This window comes from Mercenaria mercenaria, chromosome 8 (genome assembly GCF_021730395.1).
Source record: "Mercenaria mercenaria strain notata chromosome 8, MADL_Memer_1, whole genome shotgun sequence".
NCBI classification, from domain to species: Eukaryota; Metazoa; Mollusca; class Bivalvia; order Venerida; family Veneridae; genus Mercenaria; species Mercenaria mercenaria.
In genome coordinates this window covers 63,011,760-63,036,334 of record NC_069368.1, presented here as the reverse complement: position 1 = coordinate 63,036,334, position 24,575 = coordinate 63,011,760, and the positions used below count along the sequence as shown (strand labels likewise).

Below are 24,575 nucleotides of genomic sequence, written 5' to 3'. Positions count from 1 at the left end.
CGATTTTCACCTCCCGGCCCAGCTCTGTCATATATTAACCTCTAAATCCTTTTCACTACTTGAAACCTAGTGTAATAAATTCAATGTGGGAAGTCACAAATCATGTAATAATTTTTCCATTACAAAATTGGTATATTGGACCATTTCACAATTACAGTATTTCACAATTTTCATATCGATGAATAAACCAATATAGATTTCGCTCTGCATGTATGTAGGTTATTTGCTTGACGTGTTAAAATTTCTAATAACAATTTCAGCCTTCTTTGATTAATAGGAAAATGAATGGGGTAGTGTTGTAATAACTGATACTTCAATAAAAATTCCATTTCAGATTTGTACTGGGATTTTTGGCATACCTCATAGAAGCTGGCGTATTCAAGAAGGTAAAACTTTCGTACCTCATGGTAGGACACACCCACGAGGACATAGACCAAATATTCAGCAGGTGCGTATCTACTTCATCCAGAACTTCATGGCAGAACAGCTTCCATAGTACTGAAAATTTAATTTAATGAACAACACTTCAATTGAACTGTTACAGCTTTACATTTATATGGAATTTTTACTGAAATAATGGGAATAAAATGCTGTCTCAGTGAGGTTAACTATTACGCCAAATATGAACAATCTTTTTATTAACCTTTAGCCTGCTAATTTTCCATAATGGACTGGTAGATCATTCAATTATTGGCAATACCTTTTATCATTTGAAGGGGTGTTTACTAAAAATTTACTGACTGGATAGCAAAAAGTGCAGACCATGATCAGACTGCACAGGTGTGCAGGCTAATCTTGGTCTGCACTAGTCGCAAAGGCAGAATCACTTGTAGCCAGTAGGCTAAAGGTTAATGTCAATATTTTGGTCAAGACAAAAAAATCTAGCCCAGAGATCAGACTAGTGGGCCTGACAGAAGCACAGTAAAAAAACAAACAATAATAATACCAAGAGCACTGCCTTGCGGGTGCTGTCGCTCATCTGATTTTTTTTTTTGTATTATAAAAAATATTGTCCTACCCCTGCAGACCTTGGTCCAATTACAATTTAATTAATTTTTTTTCAATTATTTGAAAGTTATTAATAATTAAGACAAGAATCATTTACTTTAATTATTGTAATTAATTAATTAAAATCCAAACAACAGCAAAATAATTAAATTACTCTTCAATTACATGTAGCACAGACATGGCAATTAAATATTGGCTAAAGTACAGATTGTTGTCACCTGTGGGTATAAATTTCACACTAATACTGGTCAACTAAAGAGATATTAATATAATCTGGATAATTTATGAACCTGAAACTGTTGCTGGACAACTGATGAATATTAAGTCACAGAATTACAATAACTACAGACAGTAACTTTGAAGCATTAATGTTTCTGAAATGCAATAAGGACTTATAAACAAGCTACTGAATTATAAATCTGTGAATAGTGTTCACTGACAGAGTTGTAAACTTTGAAGTGTTCAAGTTTTCGAAAATAAATAATGACTTATAAAGCTACATCATTAATACGTATTTGATAGTAAAACCATAATTCTATTTGTGAATATAATTATGGCCAAATAATAATATAGTTATGTTTCTTGTTGTACAGTGTCCGCTTATGATGGTGAAAAACTGTTGCAAGTTTTAAAGCAATAGCTTTGATAGTTTATGAGAACAGCGGACTTTAACATAATACTTAACCAAGAAAACTGATTTTCTAAGTTCAAAAGGGGCAATAATTATTGCAAAAAGCAGGATGGAGTTATGTTTCTTGCTATACAGGATCAGCTTATGATGGTGAACAAGTGTTGCAAGTTTCAAAGCAATAGCTTTGACAGATAAAGTTGACCTAAACATAAAACTTAACCAATAAGTCTGATATTTTCTAAGTTCAAAAGGGGCAATAATTATTGCAGAAAACAGGATGGAGTTATGTTTTTTTGCTGTACAGGATCAGCTTATGATGGTGAACAAGTGTTGCAAGTTTAAAAGTAATAGCTTTGATAGTTTATGAGGAAAGCTTACCTAAACATAAAACTTAACCAGGCAACACCAACGCAGATCAAGTGATGACAGTAACTTTTTCTCTCTCAAAAAATCAGATGAGCTAAAAAGGATGGCCATAATGGCCTTAGATTGTAGATTTTATCAGTTTTAGTAGAGGGTCACAGATGGAAAGTTATAGTTCGACTACAGGAGGTTTACAGACAGTAAACAGAAAGCGCATGTCTCAAACAAGAGTGTGATGGAAGACAACTAATTTGAAAATTGGGATAAAAAGTGTATCTTGACCAGTAATTGTAAGGTACTGTATATAATTTATATGAAAATCAGCCCAAACTTTTTCAAGGCCATGTCATTGTCAAACCGAACCAAACAGAATTAATGATACAGGATGGAGATCTTAATGGTTTTCAATGTGAATATTATCAGCAATGAACAAAATTTGATTACATTGCAGACTGTCAGTATGGTTATCAAGAGAAGACGTCTTCACAATATCATCATTGATAAAATGCTTTGAATCATGTTCCAGAAAATCCAACATTACAGGTATATCTCGGACAGTTCTTACCAAAACAAAAAGAGTCTGTATTACAGTAGGTTTCTGTACAATTTCATTTTACATGTTGAAAGAGTTAAAGAAAACATAATAGGCAAAACAGTTCGGACAATTCTAACTTTGCGTCCTGTGTAGATCAAGATCAGCCAGCACATCCATGCAGTCTGATCAAGATCGGCACCTTCTGACAACCATTACCGTTTTAGTAAGCACAACTAAACAGTTTATGTCCAAATTGAAAGATGGCCAATTAATACCAGTAAAGGTATACAGTAACCTATCAAAATAGAAAACATGGAAACTCCACAGGTCGCTAACAAAACAAAAAATATAAGGCTGTTTGATTGAGCCTACTTCCTTATGCTCTACCGGTTGACATTTGAATGAATTGCAAATTTTAAGAATGAGTGAACTTTAAAGATTAATATAACAATTAGCAAAAATTATCATTGGATGCACTAACAAATACCGCTTGGACATACAACTTCACTTAATTTGTTTGACACCATACCTTGAACTGATTTTCAATAACTTGCAAGCAGCAGGGTTTTAGGGAAAATACCACAATTTGTATTGCAATTTTAATGCGATAAATTGTCAAAATTTGGAAAGTGTAAAAAAATCAATGAAATTTTCAACATTATATCAACCTAATACCAGTAAAATAACTACTTTCAAATTGAATTTCTTTCTGTTTGGAATGGCTATTTTTTGCTTCAGCCCAGGAAGAAAAAGAGTACGTAATTAGGATTAGGTTGGAATATGGCCCCATGATACAGATGAAAAAAGCATTGGGTAGTTAACATAGAGAATTCAATGCCAGTAGTACAAAACTTCTACTCCTGAAGTAGCTGTGAACTTCCACTTCTGAATCTGGGGTGTAGGAGGAACCACGGAATTGTCAAGAACACTGTCACCTGATGATTGGATTCACAACTGCATAAACCCAGCATTTGGGCATTCGGCTTTTAGACTAAGCAGAATCTTAAGTTTCACAAAAAAAACATTATCCACCTTTAAAGAATGCATCTGGCAGAAAAACACTTCTATAGTTCATTAACTATAATTAAATTGATGTCCAGAGCCATTCTATATCTTAACTCGAGTCTATGAACTTTAGTTCATTTAACAAGACATTGCAAAATGTAAACAAGAGCCATGTTAGACATGGCTAATCCCCCCGCCGGGTATATTATAATTGAAGGCTAAAGTTCCTGGCAAGTTAGTGTCTGAAAGTATTAATTTTGGACAGTTGGCTATGATGTTTTTCTATATGGCTACTGTAAAAAGAAGGAATGGAAAGCTAACAGGGAACAAGAGTGCCAGAATGTCACAATATATGCCCGTTGCAGCAAATTTCTTTACTCTAGCAGCTGTATTTGCAAATGGAATGTTAATTTTGTGGTTGTTTAGTAATCATTGTAAGTCTTTTGGGTTTTTTTAAGTTCACAAAAAAACTCCTTACCAGGTAAAGATACCTTATATATAATAAAATACACCTAAAATTGGAGAGAAACATCTATGTTGTACCACAAAAAAGTGGTCTTGTTTTTTCCCTACGGTCAATTATAAAAATGTTACAATATAAGTTATTTATAGTAACAACTAAGGGAAGTTAATCTTAAAAAAAAAAAAAAAAAAAAAAAAAAAAAAAAAAAAAAAAAAATTGCAAGTCCACACAAAAATCTTTATCAGGTAGAGATTGGTCAAAATACACCTCAAAATTGGATTTAGCATGCACGTTGTACTACAGAAAAGTGATCTTGATTTTTCCCTACGACTAGTAATGAAAAAGTTACAATAAAAGCTATCTAAAGTAACAACAAAGGGAAGTAATTCGATAGAAGGGAACTGCGCATGACACTTTGTCTCATGATGGTGTATAAGTGTGCCAACTTACATCAAAATCCCTCCATGCATGAAGAAGAAATGCTTTGGACAAAGTCATTCTTGTATCTGACCTTTGGCCTCTAAGTGTGACCTTGACCTTAGACCTAGTGACCTGGATCTTGTGTATGACACTCCTTCTCATGGTGGTGAACATTTGTTCCAAGTTATATCAAAATCCCTCTATGCATGAAGAAATGTTCCGAACAAGGTTTTCATTCTTCTATCCTTTGACCTCTAAGTGTGACCTTGACCTTAGACCTAGGGACCTGGTTCTTGCGCACGACACTCCGCCTCATGGTGGTTAACATTTGTGCCAAGATATATCAAAATCCCTCCATGCATGAAGAAGATATGCTCCGGACAATTTTTTTTAAGAAAATATGATAAAGGGGAATAACTCAAAAAATAAGCAAGGTAGAGTTATTGTTCTTGCACACTGCACTTCCTCCCAATGTGTTCTATCAGTGTATGAAGTTTGAAGAAAATCCCTCCTGTACTTTTGGAGTTATGCTCCTGACAAATTTTTTTTAAGAATATATGATAAAGGGGAATAACTCAAAAAATAGGCAAAGTAGAGTTATTGTTCTTGCACACTGCACTACCTCCCAATGTGTTCTATCAGTGTATGAAGTTTGAAGAAAATCCCTCCAGTACTTTTGGAGTTATGCTCCGGACAAAGATCGTTGCGGATGCAGGGACGGAAGGACGGAGAGCATTTCTAATATCCCCTTCGCCTTTGGCGGGGGGATAAATTACAATTTGCATTATCACAAATATGCTTATTGTACCTTGGGGTGTAAGATAGGTTTTCCAGCACCGGTCACATCAACACACTTCTGGTTACATGCCTGTATGCTGAAATGAAACATGAACTTTAGTCTTAAATTGCAGGACTTTTGACCACAGAGGTTTATGACTTTGGTGATTGGATGAATCTCAACAATATGAGGAACCATTCGCAACCCCATGTATTTAAAATAATAAGAGACCAAAATGGAAAAGCAACAATCAAATACAAGAAATGGACAACTGACAAAGTAAGTACATTTATCAAGCTTGACGTCACGGTAGTGTAATAAAGCCATTTAATAAAAATGATAATACACTAGACTAAATAAGTGTAATAAAACTTTGACGTTGTTTAGATTGACTTGTGCTTCTGAGGGATCTACTTTTCAGATTTTATTGCTTATAGTAAAAGGTCGAATTTTTTAAGTTTCAACATGAAAAGCAAAGCTGTGAACAAAAATAATATTACATTTGTGACTTTCCACACTGAATTTATTAACCTTTAGTCTGCTTAATTTCTAAAGTGGACTAGTCCATCATTCAATTTGAGCAGCAACATTTATTATTTGAAGGGGGTGTTCAATGAAAATGTTCTGATTGAATAGCAAACAGTGAAGACCACGATCAGACTGCACGGATGTGCAGGCTGATCTTGGTCTGCACTGGTCCCAAAGGCAGAATCATTTGCCACCAGCAGGATAAAGGTTAAACTCATTGAATAAAATTGACAAACACTTTTTCGTCAATGAAATTTAAGGACTTTTCCAGGACCTTGTTGCAATTTTCAAGGACCTCTACAACATATCGGGTTGTACGTTCCGGTCAGTTTTTCTAGACTCAGTGTAAAAATATAGGAAAAGAGGGCCATGATGGCCCGATATTGCTTAAAAATTTATAATTAATAAATACTGGCTCTGCAAATTTTCTTTTTTTTCCCTTTTTGTTTCCTTACTGTCCTCAAGCTTTTGTTTCTCAAGGAAACCTATAAATCATTTACTAGTCTAGCATGTTGTGAAGAATTAATCAACCCCTTCATATAAACTCCACCTCTGGTGCCACCTATATTTTTTGTAGCAATTAAATCATTTTCAGTCAAGTCGATGTTTGATCACTGAATTCAAGCGTGTCACTAATCACGATTTTCACAAGGCTTGTTCTCGAAAAATAATTTGAATTTCACAGGGATTCTTAAAAATAGAGACAAAAATGACCGATAGCCTAAAATTACTGTTTAAAAATTCAAGCATAGCTACCTATACATAGGCTCATCAACCACAAAAACATCTGTATTTTAGAAAAAGGAAACTGAAATGACATCCATGTCCGCCATTTTCCCGTACCTTTACTGTTCTTTCGCCAAATTCTCAGTAATTTCACGGGAGTCAATTCTTAAAATTCACAGACTTTTCCCGGACAGCGTGGGAACCCTGTCTATGTATCCCAGCAAAAAGACTCCGGCGGTTATACATCGTTAATAATTCACTCAGGCTGTGCCATCGGGAAATTATTACGCCCGGTGTTTAGCCGCCCATGGTGTATAGTGATAAAGCATCATTTTGCTTTAAATTATTTCTTAATTGAACTTTCTTACTTATTACTTTTCTTACTTGAAATATAATTGCGACACTTGTCATTTTGCAACTATGAACAGCTTCATCCAATAAAACTTAAGAGCGCAGCAATTTAGCAGGTAGGTAGGAAGACAGGAGACAAACGTATCTTTAATTTCGGCCTAAAATAAAATCCTCTTACCCACTAATGACTGCCAACATACTGCATGAATAGGTGGTGGAGGACAAATGATTTCAGACACAATGTGTTTAACAAATCGTCACAGAGAACAAACGCCTCGGCAAGGGCTCGAATTCATTATCCTGAGAAGACAAAATTAATAGTTCTTGCATACCTAGCGGGGAAAGTATACATTTATCCGAGCACGCGACATGGATAGATATTCCTGTCTTTCATTAGGGAAAACCTTGTCTAAAGATAGCGTGCACTAAGGTGACATCACATAGTACTGATACCATTGTGGCATGATTGTGACGTCATAAACTTTATAAATAATGTCAAGAAATAAACCTATTTGTCTCCACAAGCTATTTTGAACATGACAGGCAATGGAAAAATAATCTAACATGTCTGCCTGTGTAAGTCAGCTGTTTTCCATACACTCAGGACACCATGGATAAAAAACTCCGCGAACCCTCAGTTTTCCAATCTGCAATGTCCCTCGGGTAGGGAAAGCATGTAAGATCCTTATAATCTGTTGTCTCCCTATTGAACTAAGCAGGCAAACAAGTGCATATTGGAAAATAGATATATATAAATGACACAAGAACAAAACTTAAATAACAATTATTAATTGCAAGGTGTAATTCTATTTTTTACCAACCAAAAAAGACATGGCAAAACTGTACAGGAAGCGAAGACTACCTAATAAAAGATGATCCAAAATCAGAAAGGCCAGTGAGTACCTTGCAACCAAACACAGAAAGAATGGACATAGACAGAACTAAAAAGGACTTAGAGGCAGTTGCAAGGTAAATACGTATTGGTTTAACCATTAATTTAAAAATAATAGATCCATTTGATAGTGTTCTAGAGATCCAGATAATTGTTCATGCAATTAGTTTCTCACTTCTTGATTTTTCTGCAATTACTTTTCTCACTACCAAACTTTAATTTCAATTATTACTATTATTTTCTTTTTTGAAATTTTCAATTACTTTCTCCTTGCAAACGGTTTAACCTTTCACTTTTTTGTTGGAGGGAACATCTCTATTTAAGAAATAATATATCTCATCCAGTGATTTGTCGTTGAGTAAATCATTGTTTGGAGTTCAGATGCGAAGGAATTATATCACTAGGGCACAGCCCAAGTGATATAATAATACGCATCTGAATGACAAACAATTATTTATTCAAGAGCAAATCACTGGATGAGATATATTATTTCGATTCTAACACGTTAAAAAGGATTTTTAAGTACATCCTTGACGACATTCATTAAATATTTGCCCGTTTTCAATCGGTTTCTTTTCTAGCGCGCTGCTATGCCGTTTGACGCCATGACATAATTTATCCTGTCACCTGCAGTATTTTCGACCCGATATCAGAGCGCCGTATATCTTTCTTGATATACCGTCAGTTGATCATGTGACCAGTGATATACGGTCAGTTGATCATGTGACCTTATGATCGATATTGTTGTCATAAGAAATTTTGCATTGAAACCATCACCACTGTGTTGGAAATGTCCGAACTAAGAAAATGAGTGGTCAAATAATGAGTTTTTATTCAAAAACGAAGAAGTTATTGCGATTTTGTCGGTGATTACGTCATTATATAAGTGACGTCATTACGAATATGACGTCATTACAACGGCTGTCGCACACTTATTTTTGTAAAATAAATTGCCAAATATCGGAAAATGAAGTAAATGACAAGATAAATAGAACAAGTGAATGAAGTATTGCCATGCAATACAAAGTCCCCTACTGGAAGGCACCTAATTTTCTCTACTGCAGTATAACATAGTGAACTGATATCTGTCAATGATGTATAAACAATATTGTACTACATATACAATATGTTATAACAACACACTTGGATTAAAATGTGCATATATAAAAACCCACAGTTGTTTTAATATTGAATTTTTTTGGCTGATTATAAAAATGTTATCATGTAAGTTATTTATAGTAACAACAAAGGGAAATTAATCTTTAAAAAAAAAAAAAAAATCTATAATTATAATATAAGTCCACAAGAAACTCTTTACCAGGTAGAGATAGGTCAAAATACACCTAAAAATTGGAAGTAACATGCATGCTGTACCACAGAAAAGTGGTCTCGATTTTTCTCTACCGCCAGTAATAAAAAAGTTACAATAAAATCTATTTATAGTAAAACAAAGGGACGTAATTCTAAAAACAAGGGTGCCTCATGGTGGTGAACATTTGGTCCAAGTTACATCAAAATCCCTCCAGGCATGAAGAAGAAATGTTCCATACAAAGTCATTCTTGAATTTGACCTTTGACCTCTAAATATGACCTTGACCTTACACCTAGGGAACTGGTTCTTGCACATGACATGTTGTCTCATCCAGGGGAATATTTGTGCCAACTGATATCTAAATCCTGCTTTGCATGACAAAGTTACAGACCGGACAGGAAAAAAATCCTCCTGACCTTTGATCTCAAAGTGTGACCTTGACCTTTAAGCTAGGGTACTGGGTGTTGCGCATGACACGTCGTCTCATCATGGGAAACATTTAGGCCAAGTAATATTGTAATCCCTTGATGGATGACAGAGTTCTGGATCGGACATGGAAAAAACCTTATTGACCTTTGACCTCCAATTGTGACCTTGACCTTTGAGCTAAGGGTCTGGGCTTTGCGCATGACATGTTGTCTCATCATGGGGAACATTTGTGCCAAGTAATATTAAAATCACTTCATGGATGGCAGAGTTATGGACTGGACAGGAAAAAAACTCTGTTGACCTTTGACCCCCAATTGTGACCTTGACCTTTGAGCTAGGGGTCTGGGATTTGCGCATGACACGTCGTCTCATCATGGGGAACACTTGTGCTAAGTGATATTAAAATCCCTTAATGAATGTCAGAGTTATGGACCGGACACGAAACAGACCCTGTTCATGCTATGTTAACATTTGACTGCTAAAAGTGACCTTGACCTTTGAGCTAGGGGTCTGAAAGTTGTGCATGACACATCGTCTTATTATGAGGTACATTTGTGCCAAGTAATATTAAAATCCCTTCATAGATGGGAGAGTTATGGACCGGACAGGAAAAAAGCCTTGTTGACCTTTGACCTCCAATTGTGACCTTGACCTTTAAGCTAGGGGTCCAGGTTTTGCGCATGACACATCGTCTCCTCATGGGGAACATTTGCGCCAAGTAATATTAAAATCTCTTCATGGATGGGAGAGTTATGGACCGGATAGGAAAAAAGCCCTGTTGACCTTTGACCTCCAATTGTGACCTTGTCATTTGAGCTAGGGGTCCGGGATTTGCGCATGACACATCATCTCATCATGGGGAACATTTGTGCCAAGTAATACTAAAATCCCTTCAAGGATGGGAGAGTTGTGGACCGGACAGAAAAAAAGCCCTGTTGACCTTTGACCTCCAATTGTGACCTTGACCTTTGAGCTAGGGGTCCGGGTTTTGCGCATGACATGTCGTCTCATCATGGGGAACATTTGTGCCAAGTAATATTAAAATCCCTTCATGGATGACAGAGTTATGGACCGGACACGAAATTGCGGACGGACGGACGGACAGACGGACGGAATGACGGAAAAGTGCATTCCTATAGTCCCCGAAACTGGTTTTCAACCAGTAGGGGACTAATAATAGGTTAGTGCCTAAGATGGACAAAGTTTATCTGGCTCGGCTCCGGACATTATCAGGTTCGCCTTCGGCTCACCCGATAACCTCCTCCACCTCGCCAGATAAACTTTCTCATCTACGGCACTAACCTATTATTCTCTATAACTCTGACGTCAGAACAGTGATTTGTTGTATTATAATTCACTGTTTTCTGCCTTCTTTGTTTAATAAGAAAATGAATCGGATCGTGTTAGAATATTTATTTAATACAGCTTGTTTTACCAATAGGCCGGTTTTCCATGACTGATGAAATTTTCTATTGCAATAATTTAGTCCACTATGTTTTACTGGCTCTTTCGGACCAGAATCAAGGAAATTAAATCTTCGATACAATTCCTTCTCTGATTTCTTCATTACTTTTTTTTCCTTCTCGTCACAAAATTAATCATAAAAGGAAATGCGCTGTCAGTTTTTATTTTTGCTCATGCTCGCTTTCTTACTGCCGACGCCATATTCGCAGTTACTTAGAAGGGGAAATGATTCTAGCAAACTAGTAACGGCACGGTTCGGATAATATCGCTAACCTGCATTAGTGATGTAATCATAATTCAAAACCCTGACGAAATATTTCAGCGTAAACATAACAATCGGAAGATGGTTTCTTGGCATTTTTGGCAATTTCAGGGGTTTTAAAACGGAATGATATAAAAAATCAAATCATTTTTTTAACAACAGGTCTTGAATTTAATTTGTTATTCATGAAAATAATTCCATTATAACTAAAAGGATGCTTATGGGTGGTTTTCAAACTAATGAAGCAAAAGTGTGACATAGGGGTTAAAAATTTAAACTCATTTTTTATGGTGGTCACCTATTTTTATGATAGCAAATACTTCCAAGTTGAAGGAAATAACGGTAGGAAAGTGTTGAGAAAATTTTAATGCCAATCAGAAAATATTTCAGCCTTTAATTCGAAAGTTCAGTGAATTTCCAGTAAGATGGATGAAAAATGTTGCATGGTTTTATGACAAGGAAATATGTATAACAGTATTTTTTTCAACATAAATGATATGTAATGGGTGTATGTGTATGGTTTGAAACTTATTTAATCATGTTTGTGGACATTGGTTCTAAAACTGAACTGAATAAAAGTAAGGTGAGAGAGAAGAAAAAGCTTCATTATTTTGAAAACCACCCTTATCTGGAACCCTGGTGTTCAAAAAACACACTGAAATTCACAGGGCAGTCGGTCTGGCAATTGTGAGTTTTTTTACAGTACTGGAATATTTTTAATACACTGGATAATCTGATCTTATAAAAGATTAGTATAGCCTATTTAGATAGAGAATATTAGGTTAGAGTCTGATAAATTTAAATTTATTAAGTGACTCTGAGAAAATATCGAAGTCGAGGCTCTGCCGAGACTTTTATATTTTTGTAGACAAACTTATTAAATTTAAATTTATAAGACAGTAACCTAATGTTCTATTTATCCTACCTTCTAATCTAAAATCATTCTTTAATTAAAGTTCAAAATTTACCTCCAACTAGATCCGAGTCTGTCTTAAAGGCTTTTCTTCAGGAAATTTGGAAGAGGCCTTGGCCTTTCAAATTGGGAAATTTATGTGCGATGATTATTTTGGGAAAAATTATCAACCGGAAGTAAACATTGAAAAACAAAGCAAATCCATCTCCCCTGAAACTAGGACTAGATAAAGCAAAATTTATCTGACCCCTTCATTTTTGCCTTTATTTTGCATGAAGGTAGGATAAAAAGAATTACATTAATTAAATCCCTTAATTTTTTCCCTATATATTTAGATGAAACAGTTTTCAGGCATTATGTTTTCATGCTGTAAAAACTCTCACCGTAGGTACTTGGATTCAGTGTTGTTATATACCGAACACAACAAATGAAACTATCCAGATGCAGAACTAAGGTATCATGACATTGTGCCACTACTATGGAAATGCCAATCTTACTCTGTTCATCATCTCACATGATCCCTGAAAATATAATATATCAATATCCAGATTCATAAAATAAATAGCTTAAAAACTGTTGTCAAACTTCACAGGTTCTACAGAAACAATGATATATTGTCATGGTGGGACAACTACCTGGAGGATATAACACGAGAGGGTAATTATGGAATCTAAGAATTGTCACCAAATAATATAGTGTCTTTCTTTAAACATTTAGCAAATTTGCCCTCATTTTATTGGTTATGGCTCAATTTTCTACTCCTAAAGTGCACCTCCACCTTTGCCCAAGAACTTAAAACAAGAACTTAACAAGAGGACCATGATGGTCCTGAATTGCTCACCTCTTCCCACATGACCCAGTTTTGAGTATGACGTCGTTTTTTCTATTATTTGACATAGTGACCTAGTTTTTGAGCTCATGTGACCCAGTTTTGAACTTGACCTAGATATTATCAAGATAAAAATTCTGACTAATTTTCATGAAGATCCATTGAAAAATATCGTCTCTAGAGAGGTCACAAGGTTTTTCTATTATTTGACCTACTGACCTAGTTTTCAAAGGTACGTGACCCTGTTTTGAACTTTACCTAGATATAATCAAGGCAAACATTCTCACTAATTTTCATGAAGATCTCATGAAAAATATGGCCTCTAGAGAGGTCACAAGGTTTTTCTATTTTTATACCTACTGGCCTAGTTTTTGACCGCACTTGACCCAGTTTGAAACTGACCTAGATATCATCAAGGTGAACATTCAGATCAATTTTCATGAAGATCCATTGAAACTGGTATTTGTCCATGGCCCGGAAACGTTCGGAAACCTTTGGAAGTACACAATTCCTATCTGTGTTTCCCATGAGAATTCTGTTTCTATTTTTAGGCATGTATTATTGCTTTCTGAAGTTATCGTTCTTTATTAAACACACTCTTATTTCGGGAGTAATATAGGTGGCGCTGTAGTCGAAAAACAGGTTTCCAAAGGCTGTCAATTTGCAGGTAGAAAAAAAAAGGTGGAAATGGTCGGCCTGGATTCCCAGGCTACTATAGATTATCAAATAGAGAAAAGTGGAAACTTCACAGGTCGCGAAGATGTTGCAGTCTCGGTTTGATTGAGCCTGTTCATGGACAGTAGTTGAAATGCATGCCACCGTCCACACCCTCTAGCCCTGGGTTGAGCAGAACTCAACATTTACACATGCTAAAAGTACAAAAAGCAATTCAGAGACATCTGCAGATGTATTCAAACGGCGGTGAACATGGAACCTTCAATGATACACGTGTTGAGGCGTGTAATTCCATGAAGAGCGGCGTTTGGTCCCCAGATAAAATAATGACAAACACTCTGACTAATTTGCATGAGTTTCATACTTAAATTGTAGTCTCTAGAGTGTTTAAAAGATTTTCCTTTGATCTGGCCTAGTGACCTAGTTCTTGACCCCACATGACACAGATTCAAACTTAACCTAGAATTGACTAAGACAAATATTCTGACCCAGTTCCATAAACAATGAGTCACACATGTGGCCACTAGTGTTCACAAGCTTTTCCTCTGATTTCACCAGATGACCTAGTTTTAAATAAAACATGACTTAGAGATCATCAAGACTATCATTCTGACAAGTTTCATATAGACTGGGTCACAAAATTAATGTGGTCTCTAGAGTGTTAACAAGTGACCCGTCTTGTCTGTGTGTTCCACTTACCTTATTCTTTGTATATATCTGTTTCAGAAGAATGCGACAGCAGTGAAAGGGCCATTCTAGAGGAGCTAGTGGCCAGCCACAACAGAGGCTCAACACAATCACAGCCAGAAAAAGAAATAGATTTGGACATCCCCGAAATAAATGACCCAATTGCTCCGGTAACTAGAGTTTTCAATGCAAATGATGAATGTACCCCCAACCACACCCACAGTGCACTGACACAGTACAGGTCAATTTGACACACACAATACTACATACTTTATTAGGACTGCATGTTATGTATTTAGCAAATTACTGCGAAGAAAGATGGTATCTCTAACAAAAATTGTGAAGAGAATATGGTACTGGTTTAAACTGATAGATGAATGTGTATTGTTCTGCCTTCAATAGGTGTTCAGTTGCATATTTCATGTACCTAGTCATATATATAAAGACCTGACATAACGTACACTGGTTCGCGAGTAAAAGTCCTTCGTGCAAAAAGTTTTCATTAGCCCCTGTGACCTAGACCTTTGACCCCAAAGTCAGTAGGGGTGGTATACTCAATAAGTACTCAGCATGTAAAGTTTGAAGGTCCTGGGTGAAGTGGTTAGCGAGTTAAGTGCCTTCCTGCAAAAAGTTAACATTGTGACGAACGAACAAACAAACAGTTGGTTGAAAAAATAATATGCCTCCCTTCGGGTCTTAAAAACAAGAGGACCATGATGGTCCTGAATCGTGACCCAGTTTTGAACTTGACCTAGATATTATCAAGATAAAAATTCTGACTAATTTTCATGAAGATCCATTGAAAAATATGGTCTCTAGAGAGGTCACAAGGTTTTTCTATTATCTGACCTATTGACCTAGTTTTTTAAGGCATGTGACCCAGTTTCAAACTTGACCTAGATATCATCAAGATAAACATTCAGACCAACTTTCATACAGATCCCATGAAAAATATGGCCTCTAGAGAGGTCACGTTTTTTCATTATTTGACCTACTGACCTACTTTTTGATGGCACGTGACCCACTTTCGAACTTAACCTAGATATCATCAAGATGAACATTCTGACCAATTTTTATGGAGATCCATTCACAAGTATGGCCTCTAGAGAGGTCACAAGGTTTTTCTATTTTTAGACCTACTGACCTAGTTTTTGATGGCACGTGACCCACTTTCGAACTTGACTTAGATATCATCAAGGTGAACATTCTGACCAATTTTCATGAAGATTTCATGTTTGAGATTCAAACTTTACTTAAAGATCATCAAGACTATCATTGACATTCAGACCCCGTTTCATAAAGATTGGGTCAAAAATGTAGTCTCTAGAGTGTTCACAAGCTTTTCCTTAGATCTGACCTAGCTTTTGACCCCACATGACCCTGTTTCGAACTTGACATAGATATCATCAAGATGAACACTCAGACAAACTTTCATGAAGATCCATTGAAAAATATGGCCTTTAGAGAGGTCACAAGGTTTTTCTATTATTTGACCTACTGACCTAGTTTTTGATGGCACGTGACCCACTTTCAAACTTGACCTAGATATCATCAAGATGAACATTCAGACCAACTTTCATACAGATCCCATGGAAAATATGGCCTCTAGAGAGGTCACAAGGTTTTTCTTTTATTTGACCTACTAACCTAGTTTTTGATGGCACGTGACCCACTTTCGAACTTGACTTAGATATCATCAAGGTGAACATTCTGGCCAATTTTCATGAAGATTTCATGAAATATATGGCCTCTAGAGAGGTCACAAGGTTTTTCTATTATTTGACCTACTGACCTAGTTTTTGACCGCACATGACCCAGTTTCGAACCTGACCTACATATCATCAAGATGAACATTCAGACCAACTTTCATACAGATCCAATGAAAAATATGGCCTTTAGAGAGGTCACAAGGTTTTTCTATTATTTGACCTACTGACCTAGTTTTTGACGGCACGTGACCCAGTTTCAAACTTGACCTAGATATCATCAAGATGAACGTTCTGACCAATTTTCATGAAGATCTTGTGAAATATATGGCCTCTAGAAAGGTCACAAGGTTTTTCTATTTTTAGACCTACTGACCTAGTTTTTGATAGCACGTGACCGAGTTTCAAACCTGACCTAGATATCATCAAGGTGAACATTCTGACCAATTTTATATAAACCATGTGACCCCCAGGGCGGGGCCAAATTTGACCCCAGAGAAATAATTTGAATCATCTTGGTAGAGGACCACTAGATGATGCTTCATACCAAATATCAAAGCCCTAGGCTCTGTGGTTTTGGACAAGAAGGTTTTCAAAGTTTTTCCCTATATAAATCTATGTAAATTATAGAAATAAACAAAGGGCCATAACTCACTCATAAATTGTTGAACCAGTCTGAACTTCAGGGGGACACAACTAGGGTACCAATACATCATTCTGACAAAGTTTGGTCAAAATCCCCCCAGTAATTTCTGAGGAGATGTGATAACGAGAAATTGTTAACGGACAGACGGACGCAGAGTGATTTTAATAGCTCTGATGATGGTGGGCTAAAAAATGGCTGAAACACACAAATGATGTTAATTTGTGCATTCTGTAAATAAACAAATTAATTTCAAGCTGTGGTTTTGGAAATAAATGTAATTTTATCAATTTTCATACAATTTACAGATAATCCGTAAATATACCACTTTCCTAGACCTGAATACTGTGCCTTGGAATTCAGCCTTTGAAGTTCTAGTGTAATACTCATGTGACCGCCAGGCTAGCTAAAACTATTTAGCATGCTGTTACTATACTTAATTTCTCCTGTACATTTCCTGCTTTTAAACTCTTATGCACTGACGCGCACCTGCATAGAATACTCGAAAGGGTGTCATGCAGTATTTATAGATAGATGGGATCTCTGCTAGCCCTCTACAGATGGTAAGTTTTTGTTGTACAACACCACACTGGCCATAGCTTTATCAGATCAAGTGGTTCCAACGTTGTTTGAGCGGTGAACTTTACGCCGATCAGATGGAGAAATATGGCCGATACTACATATTTCCGGTATTGTAAGTATGATTTAAAGGAATTTCTATCCGTTAAATAACGAATCAAATGAAAACGATGGGTGCACCTGGAGCGCAAATGTGTCTATGTTTTAGCACATGTGTCCATTTAGCTGAGATTTGTGCCGTTTATTCAAACACTTCTGTACAGTCCGGCGGCGGAAGGAAATTTTTGACAGTTTTTGACAATATCGCCTCAAAATAAGTGTTTATCGGGAACAAGTAACTGTTAAAATGCTTTTTATGTAAAGGGCTACCTCTTAAAACAAAGCGTTATATTTTCATAGAATTATTCAGGATTGTTTCTGAAAAATCGCCCGAAAACCTAATGCAACGCCGTTTCGAGTGGGTCGCTATGCAACGCAATCAAGTGGATACGTTCTGTGTCTTACTTGTGAAGTCTTATCCGTCTTAAAAACAGTCATTAAAGCCTAACAATGAATAAATTTAGAGAGTTTTATATCATTATAATGATCCCACCATTTCTAATATATCGTACTTTTACATTTTTATGCTCGCTTAACATTTAACATATTTTTGCAGACATTGTCAAAAACATCAACACAAAAACATAAAGCAAGGATGAACATCGAACAATATCATTAAGTAAATAATAGTAATAGTTCGTAAAAACAAGAACCAATTCAAGGATATTTATCTCCTCCACGAATGGTACTGGACAGCATACCAAAAGCGGGTTGACTCTTTCAATCAGTATAGTTAACGTTGGTTACTTTTAGTCCCTTAAAACCAATACATGGCGATTTCATTACTGATTTGTTATGCAATTAAGCTGTTCATACAAAATAAATAAAATTTGGTCCATGATAAAAGTATTGATTAGTTGTTTGTATATATTTTCATTCATATACCTGGTGAAACGTTCATTTATTTTCAGAGAGATAAATCACAGAGAACGTTAAAACTGGCTAGGGAAAAGACAAGATTTTATTTGACCTCCATAAAACAGAAACGACGTAATAAAACTTCATGGTCGCCGTTCAAAAAATGAAAATACGAATGAAATACAGACACCAATGAAAAAAAAAAAAACGGACCAGTAATACTAATAGAGACGTTTCACCAAGCAAACGATTTAGAGCGTTTGCTCCATGTCCTCAAAGTGAATATAAAAAAAAACACACAGAAAAAAAAAAACGAAAAGACTGCTAACTCCAACTTCAAGCACCAAAATATCAAGAAAAAAAACCTGTTCTGAATAAAGTATTAGAAGAAAGAGTTTTATCTGATGAAATGTTTAAAGAATTAACAGAGGAAGAGACAGATTTTTTTGACATTGCAAGCGACAAGGCGACATGAAGCAAAAGATACATTATTTTACAATATTTTTAACTCTTATCAAATCGAATAAGTACCCGTTGGCAAACATCGCTTTTCTTCTTTGGTTAGAGACAGTTAAATAGTACAACTGTGACACGTCTCTCTTAGTATTGCTAGTCCGTTTATTTTCTTTCATTGGTGTCTGTATTTCATTCGTATTTTTGTTTTTGAAAGGCGACCATAGAGATTTATTACGTCGTTTCTGTTTTACTGGAGGACAAATAAAATCTTGTCTTTTCCCTGGCCAATTTTAACGTTCTCTGTGATTTATCTCTCTGAAAATAAATGAACGCTACACCAGGAATATGAATGAAGATATGTTCAAACAACTAATCAATACTTTTATCATGGACCAAACTTTATTTATTTTGTATGAACAGATTAAATGCACAACAAATCAGTAATGAAATCGCAATGTATTGGTTTAAGGGACTAAAAAGTAACCAACTGTAACTATACTGATTTAAAGAGTCAACCCGCTTTTGATACGCTGTTCAGTACCATTCGTGGAGGAGATACTGAATATCCGTGTACTGGTTCTTGTTTTTACAAACTATTACTATTATTTACTTAATGATATTGTTCGATGTTCATCCTTGCTTTATGTTTTTGTGTTGATGTTTTTGACAATGTCTGCAAAAATATGTTAACTGTTAAGCGAGCATAAAAATGTAAAAGTACGATATATTAGAAATGGTGGGATCATTATAATGATATAAAACTCTCTAAATTTATTCATTGTTAGGCTTTAATGACTGTTTTTAAGACGGATAAGACTTCGCAAGTAAGACACAGAACGGTATCCACTTGATTGCGTTGCATAGCGACCCACTCGAAACGGCGTTGCATTAGGTTTTCGGGCGATTTTTCAGAAACAACCCTGAAAAATTCTATGAAAATATAAACGCTTTGTTTAAAGAGGTAGCCCTTTACATAAAAAAGTGTTTTAACAGTTACTTGTTCCCGATAAACACTATATTTGAGGCGATATGGTCAAAAACTGTCAAAAATCTCCTTCCCCCGCCGGACTGTAGAGAAGTGTTTGAATAAACGGCACAAATCTCAGCTAAATGGACACATGTGCTAAAACATAGACACATTTGCGCTCCAGGTGCACCCATCGTTTTCATTTGATTCGTTATTTAACGGATAGAAATTCCTTTAAATCATACTTACAATACCGGAAATTTGTAGTATCGGCCATATTTCTCCATCTGATCGGCGTAAAATTCACCGCTCAAACAACGTTGGAACCACTTGATCTGATAAAGCTATGGCCAGTGTGAACACTAATTATCTCAAAGATGTACAATTATGAAATTGTACATTTTTCACATACAGACAATATTCCATTCTCATAATAATCACAGAGATTTACCTAGTAAACATAGTGCATCAGGTACTGAAAAAAATGTAACTATTAATAATAAAAATAATATTCACCTTTTTATGTTCCATAAATTTGATTACGTATGACACAAATGAGTCACGCCATGAGAAAACCAACATAGTGGCTCTGCGACCAGCATGGATGCAGACCAGCCTGTGCATCCGTGCAGTCTGGTCATGATCAATGATGTTTGCTTTCAAACTATTACAATTAGAGAAACCGTTACGGAACAGCATGGACCAGACTCGGAAACGCACTATGTTGGTTTTCTCATGGCGCGGCTCAAATCAATTAACTTATTTGTTAATATTTGGCTGTACATCTTGAATTTAATTGGTGTTGTACAACAAAAACTTACCGTCTGTAGAGGGCTTTAATATTGACGCGACCATCAGAAAATAAAAATATCATCATATCCAGAACTACCTCCAGGCCAAAAATTGTTTTGTGAACACGGGGCCTGGTTATTGTTCACAGTTAGAAGATGAAGTCTCAACATAGATTCTTGTAAATATTCTACTTCTTTGGAAAAATAATATCTCATTACTGCGGCCCGAAAGTACAGTCAATAGATCTACTACTTACCCGCGAATCTCGTTTGCAAACACACGGCATGCACGCACTGTTCATCCTGCAATGAGAACAAATTTTCGGGGTTTACACTTTGCAGCAAATAATTACATCTTACGTCAGAGAATTATGAGGCGTAAAGTGGGGGAATCAGTACTTTGACAAGACTTAGTGTGTTATGTTATACATACATGCTGACAGTGGTTATGTGGTAAATTATATATTGGCGTTTTTTTGTATTTGGTTTCTTGCACGTTATTGATGCTGAAATATTTGAATATACTGCAGTAAGGGGTAAAAAAAAAAAAACAAAAAAAAAAAAAAAAACAACAACATAAACAGTAACGGACTGAGAGTTTTTCTATTGTGACTATGTACACATAAACCTCTCTAGTTTAATATTTCATCTCTGGACAAACTGTATTCTTTTGCATTTCCAAAATGGGAACTATACATGCATTGCTTCAACAAAAAAAAAGAGAATTTTAAAGAATCTAGACACAATCATATGTCTTTATAGTGTAACCATTTTATACAATAAAAATCGAAGTTTTTTTAACAAACTTTTTATGTGGTCCTAATTTGAAGCCTGTAACTTAAAAAATGTGAAAGTAAGTCAATAGGTCAATGTCAAGGTCAAAGTTTATTTCTGTACACAAACCTATGCATGTTGTCCAAATTTGAAGGCTGGAGATACAGAAAAAGATAAAGTAAATTTATTACTGTATGTAATAACATTTTAACATAAAACTGATTGGTGCCCATCCCACTGACCCCCTCCCTCACTACAGGGATTTGTTAATGTCAAAATCTGACTTAAGTACTTGATCTTCTAAACGAAGATCTGAGAATGACCCATTCAGATTCACTTTCTGTATATTTTGGATTTCCAGTATTGCTACTGGGCTCGAACTGGACACAGCAAGTGCCCTAGCAACTGAGCTAAGTGGCTATCTGACACTTTACTTCATAAGGATTCAGACTGTAAATATGAAAATCCCAAGCTAAATATAGAATTTTTGATTTTGGAAAACTTTGTAACTAACCCTTGTCGTCAGAACGAGGCTAACAATAGCACGTCTTAAGATACAAAGCCTAACAGGAGATGTACTTTAGTCAGATTAATAACTGTTATAACATGAGAACAAGTTAAAATGTGCAGAAAGTAAAATTATGGAAATATATACTCCTTCAATTTCAAAAAAAATCCATGAAATGCACATTTTCAGCTTGATATTGTAATACCGGTTATGATTCTAGCAGTTCCATACTAGAATATTCAACATAATTTTTATTACACTGTTTAAGATGATGTATCTAAATCTGTATTATCAATTTCAGATAATCATTGGGAAACCAACAATGTCCAGAAGTAACACTGGAAAAGAACTGCAAGAAGGTGACATGGTGTTGTTGGATAGCCTCAGATTCACTGAGCAGTGGCCGCAGGTAGCACAAGTGGTGCATCTAGAAGAAGACGCGGCAACTGTTCAGTGGTTCTGGGGTAATAAGACAACACCATGGACCCCTGCTACAAAGAATAAGACAGGGCAGCGGGGCAGAAGAGAACCTTATTTACTTGTGTTCAAAAAAGAGTTAAAAATGGCACTATGGTTTTAATCTCACCCTTCTGGCATGTTACCAAGAGTGTTCGGATAAAGTCGACCACTATTTTGACTAATGGGATCATAAAATTAATTTTCATGTTCAGTTGAATAGGATTTTCAATTTCTACTTTCACACTATGTACCCAGATAATCTTAACTCTGTTCAGCGACCCTAACTCAGTGGCAACAAGGCGGATGTAAAGCCAGTACAACTTTGTTTTCTGTGTAATTACGATGTAAGTCTACTAGGCAATGCTACACGTCAAATATCTAAGATCTAGGCCTTTTGGTTTATTTTTAGAATTTTTTTGAAGATTTTCCTATGTAAAATCAAGTGACCCCTGGGGCGGGGTCAATTTTGACCCCGGGGGTCATGATTTGAACAAATTTTGTAGAGGTCTACTAGGCAATGCTACACGTGAAATATCTAAGCTCTAGGCCTTCTGGTTTATTTTTAGAAAAATTTTGAAGATTTTCTTACGTAAAATCAAATGACCCCTGGGGCGGGGTCAATTTTGATCCCGGGGTCATGATTTGAACAATTTTAGTAGAGGTCCACTATGCAATGCTACATGTCAAATATCTAAGCTCTCGGGCTTCTGGTTTTTGAGAAGAAGATTTTTTAAGATTTTTCTATGTAAAATCAAGTGACCCCTGGGGCGGGGTCAATTTTGACCACGGGGTCATGATTTTAACAAAATTGGTAGAGGTCCACCAGGCAATGCTTCACACCAAATATCTAAGCTCTAGGGCTTCTGGTTTTTGAAAAGAAGATTTTTCCTTTCAGTTGCCATGGCAACCAGAGTTCTGCATGGAATTCAATTCTTTGAATAATTTTTGTAGAGCTTCACCCAAGGAACATTCCTGTGAAGTTTGGATGAAATTTGCCTAGCGGTTTATGAGGAGATGTCGTTTGAAGTAAAATTTACGGACGCCGGACGGTGACCCATCCTAATAGCTCACCCTGAGCCTTTGGCTCTGGTGAGCTAAAAATACTTATATGCTTTTGATGCCTGTACTATTTTATTGTTTGAAAGCAAAAAAAATACTGCTTTATAGGTCCATTTACACTATGTTGTTAACCCACTACATGTTAACACAATACATGTTCAAATGTACTGACAGTGAGAAAAGGGATAAACACCTAACTTCAAGTTGATAAAAACCAAACTCAGTTTACATGAGGAATGGATAAAAACCTAAATTACACGAATCAAGGGAAGGATAAACACCTTATTGACTAGTATTCTATAGAAATGAATAAGTTAACATGTACATGGCCTGATTACTGTAAACATTACTTCACTGTTTAAGCAGGGGCGGCAAAATCTGATTTTGACTTGCTTGTCTGTTTTTGTCATTTGCTATTTTTACTTGTCCATATGATAGTTACATAGTAAATTCTGGTCAAATTTCACTTGTCCATACAAAAAAGCTGTGGGACAACCTGGGCAATACGGACAATTGAATTTGCTGCCCCTGTTAAGCCGTTCTATTTTTGAAGTTTATAAGCGGTATTGTTTTCAAACTTTTGTCAATAATACAAGATGTTATATGTATGCCCACTCCATAGAGGATATTTGTTTGCTTTAGTGTAAGAACGACATATATTTCACCAAGTGAACACTAATGCAAAATGTAAATTATGGTGTTCACGAGTGAAATACGTTTCGATCTTACACTAAAACAAACAAAATTTCTATTTATTTCATTGTTTTTTAATGGTTTTAACAAAATCATATTCAGTTTGTCCGCGCAACGTCATGTGCATTGCACCACGACGTCATAATGTTGTGACATAACGATATCTTTGTAAACAAGAGGACCATGATGGTCCTGAATCGCTCACCTTCTCCACATGACCCAATTTTCATGAAGATCCATTGAAAAATATGGCTTCTAGAGAGGTCACAAGGTTTTTCTATTATTGACATAATGACCTAGTTTTTGAAGGCACATGACCCAGTTTTGAACTTGACCTAGATATTATCAAGGTGAACATTCTCACCAATTTTCATGAAGATCTCATGAAGAGTATGGCCTCTAGAGAGGTCACAAGGTTTTCCTATTTTCATACCTACTGACCTAGTTTTGACCACACGTGACCCAGTTTCAAATTTTATCTAGATATCATCAAGGTGAACATTCAGACAAATTTTCATGAAGATCCATTGAAAAATATGGCCTCTAAAGTGGTCAAAAGGTTTTTCTATTTTTAGACCTACTGACCTAGTTTTTGACCGCAGTTGACCCAGTTTCGAACTTGACCTAGATATCATCAAGATGAATATTCGGACCAACTTCCATACAGATCCCATGAAAAATATGGCCTCTAGAGAGGTCACAAGGTTTTTTT

At 35.9% G+C, this 24,575-nt stretch overlaps 1 protein-coding gene across 1 annotated transcript; it reads left to right on the top strand.

Annotated features, from left to right (window-relative positions):
* The first annotated feature begins 28 nt into the window (after window positions 1-28).
* LOC123542812 (uncharacterized) lies at window positions 29-22,232 on the top strand. The gene is made up of 7 exons (XM_053549175.1): window positions 29-448; window positions 2,454-2,545; window positions 5,337-5,482; window positions 7,638-7,777; window positions 12,673-12,737; window positions 14,311-14,441; window positions 21,954-22,232. Exons 1-7 carry the CDS (start codon window positions 405-407, stop codon window positions 22,230-22,232), a joined length of 897 nt encoding a protein of 298 aa, XP_053405150.1. The 5' UTR covers window positions 29-404.
* The last annotated feature ends 2,343 nt before the right edge of the window (window positions 22,233-24,575 follow it).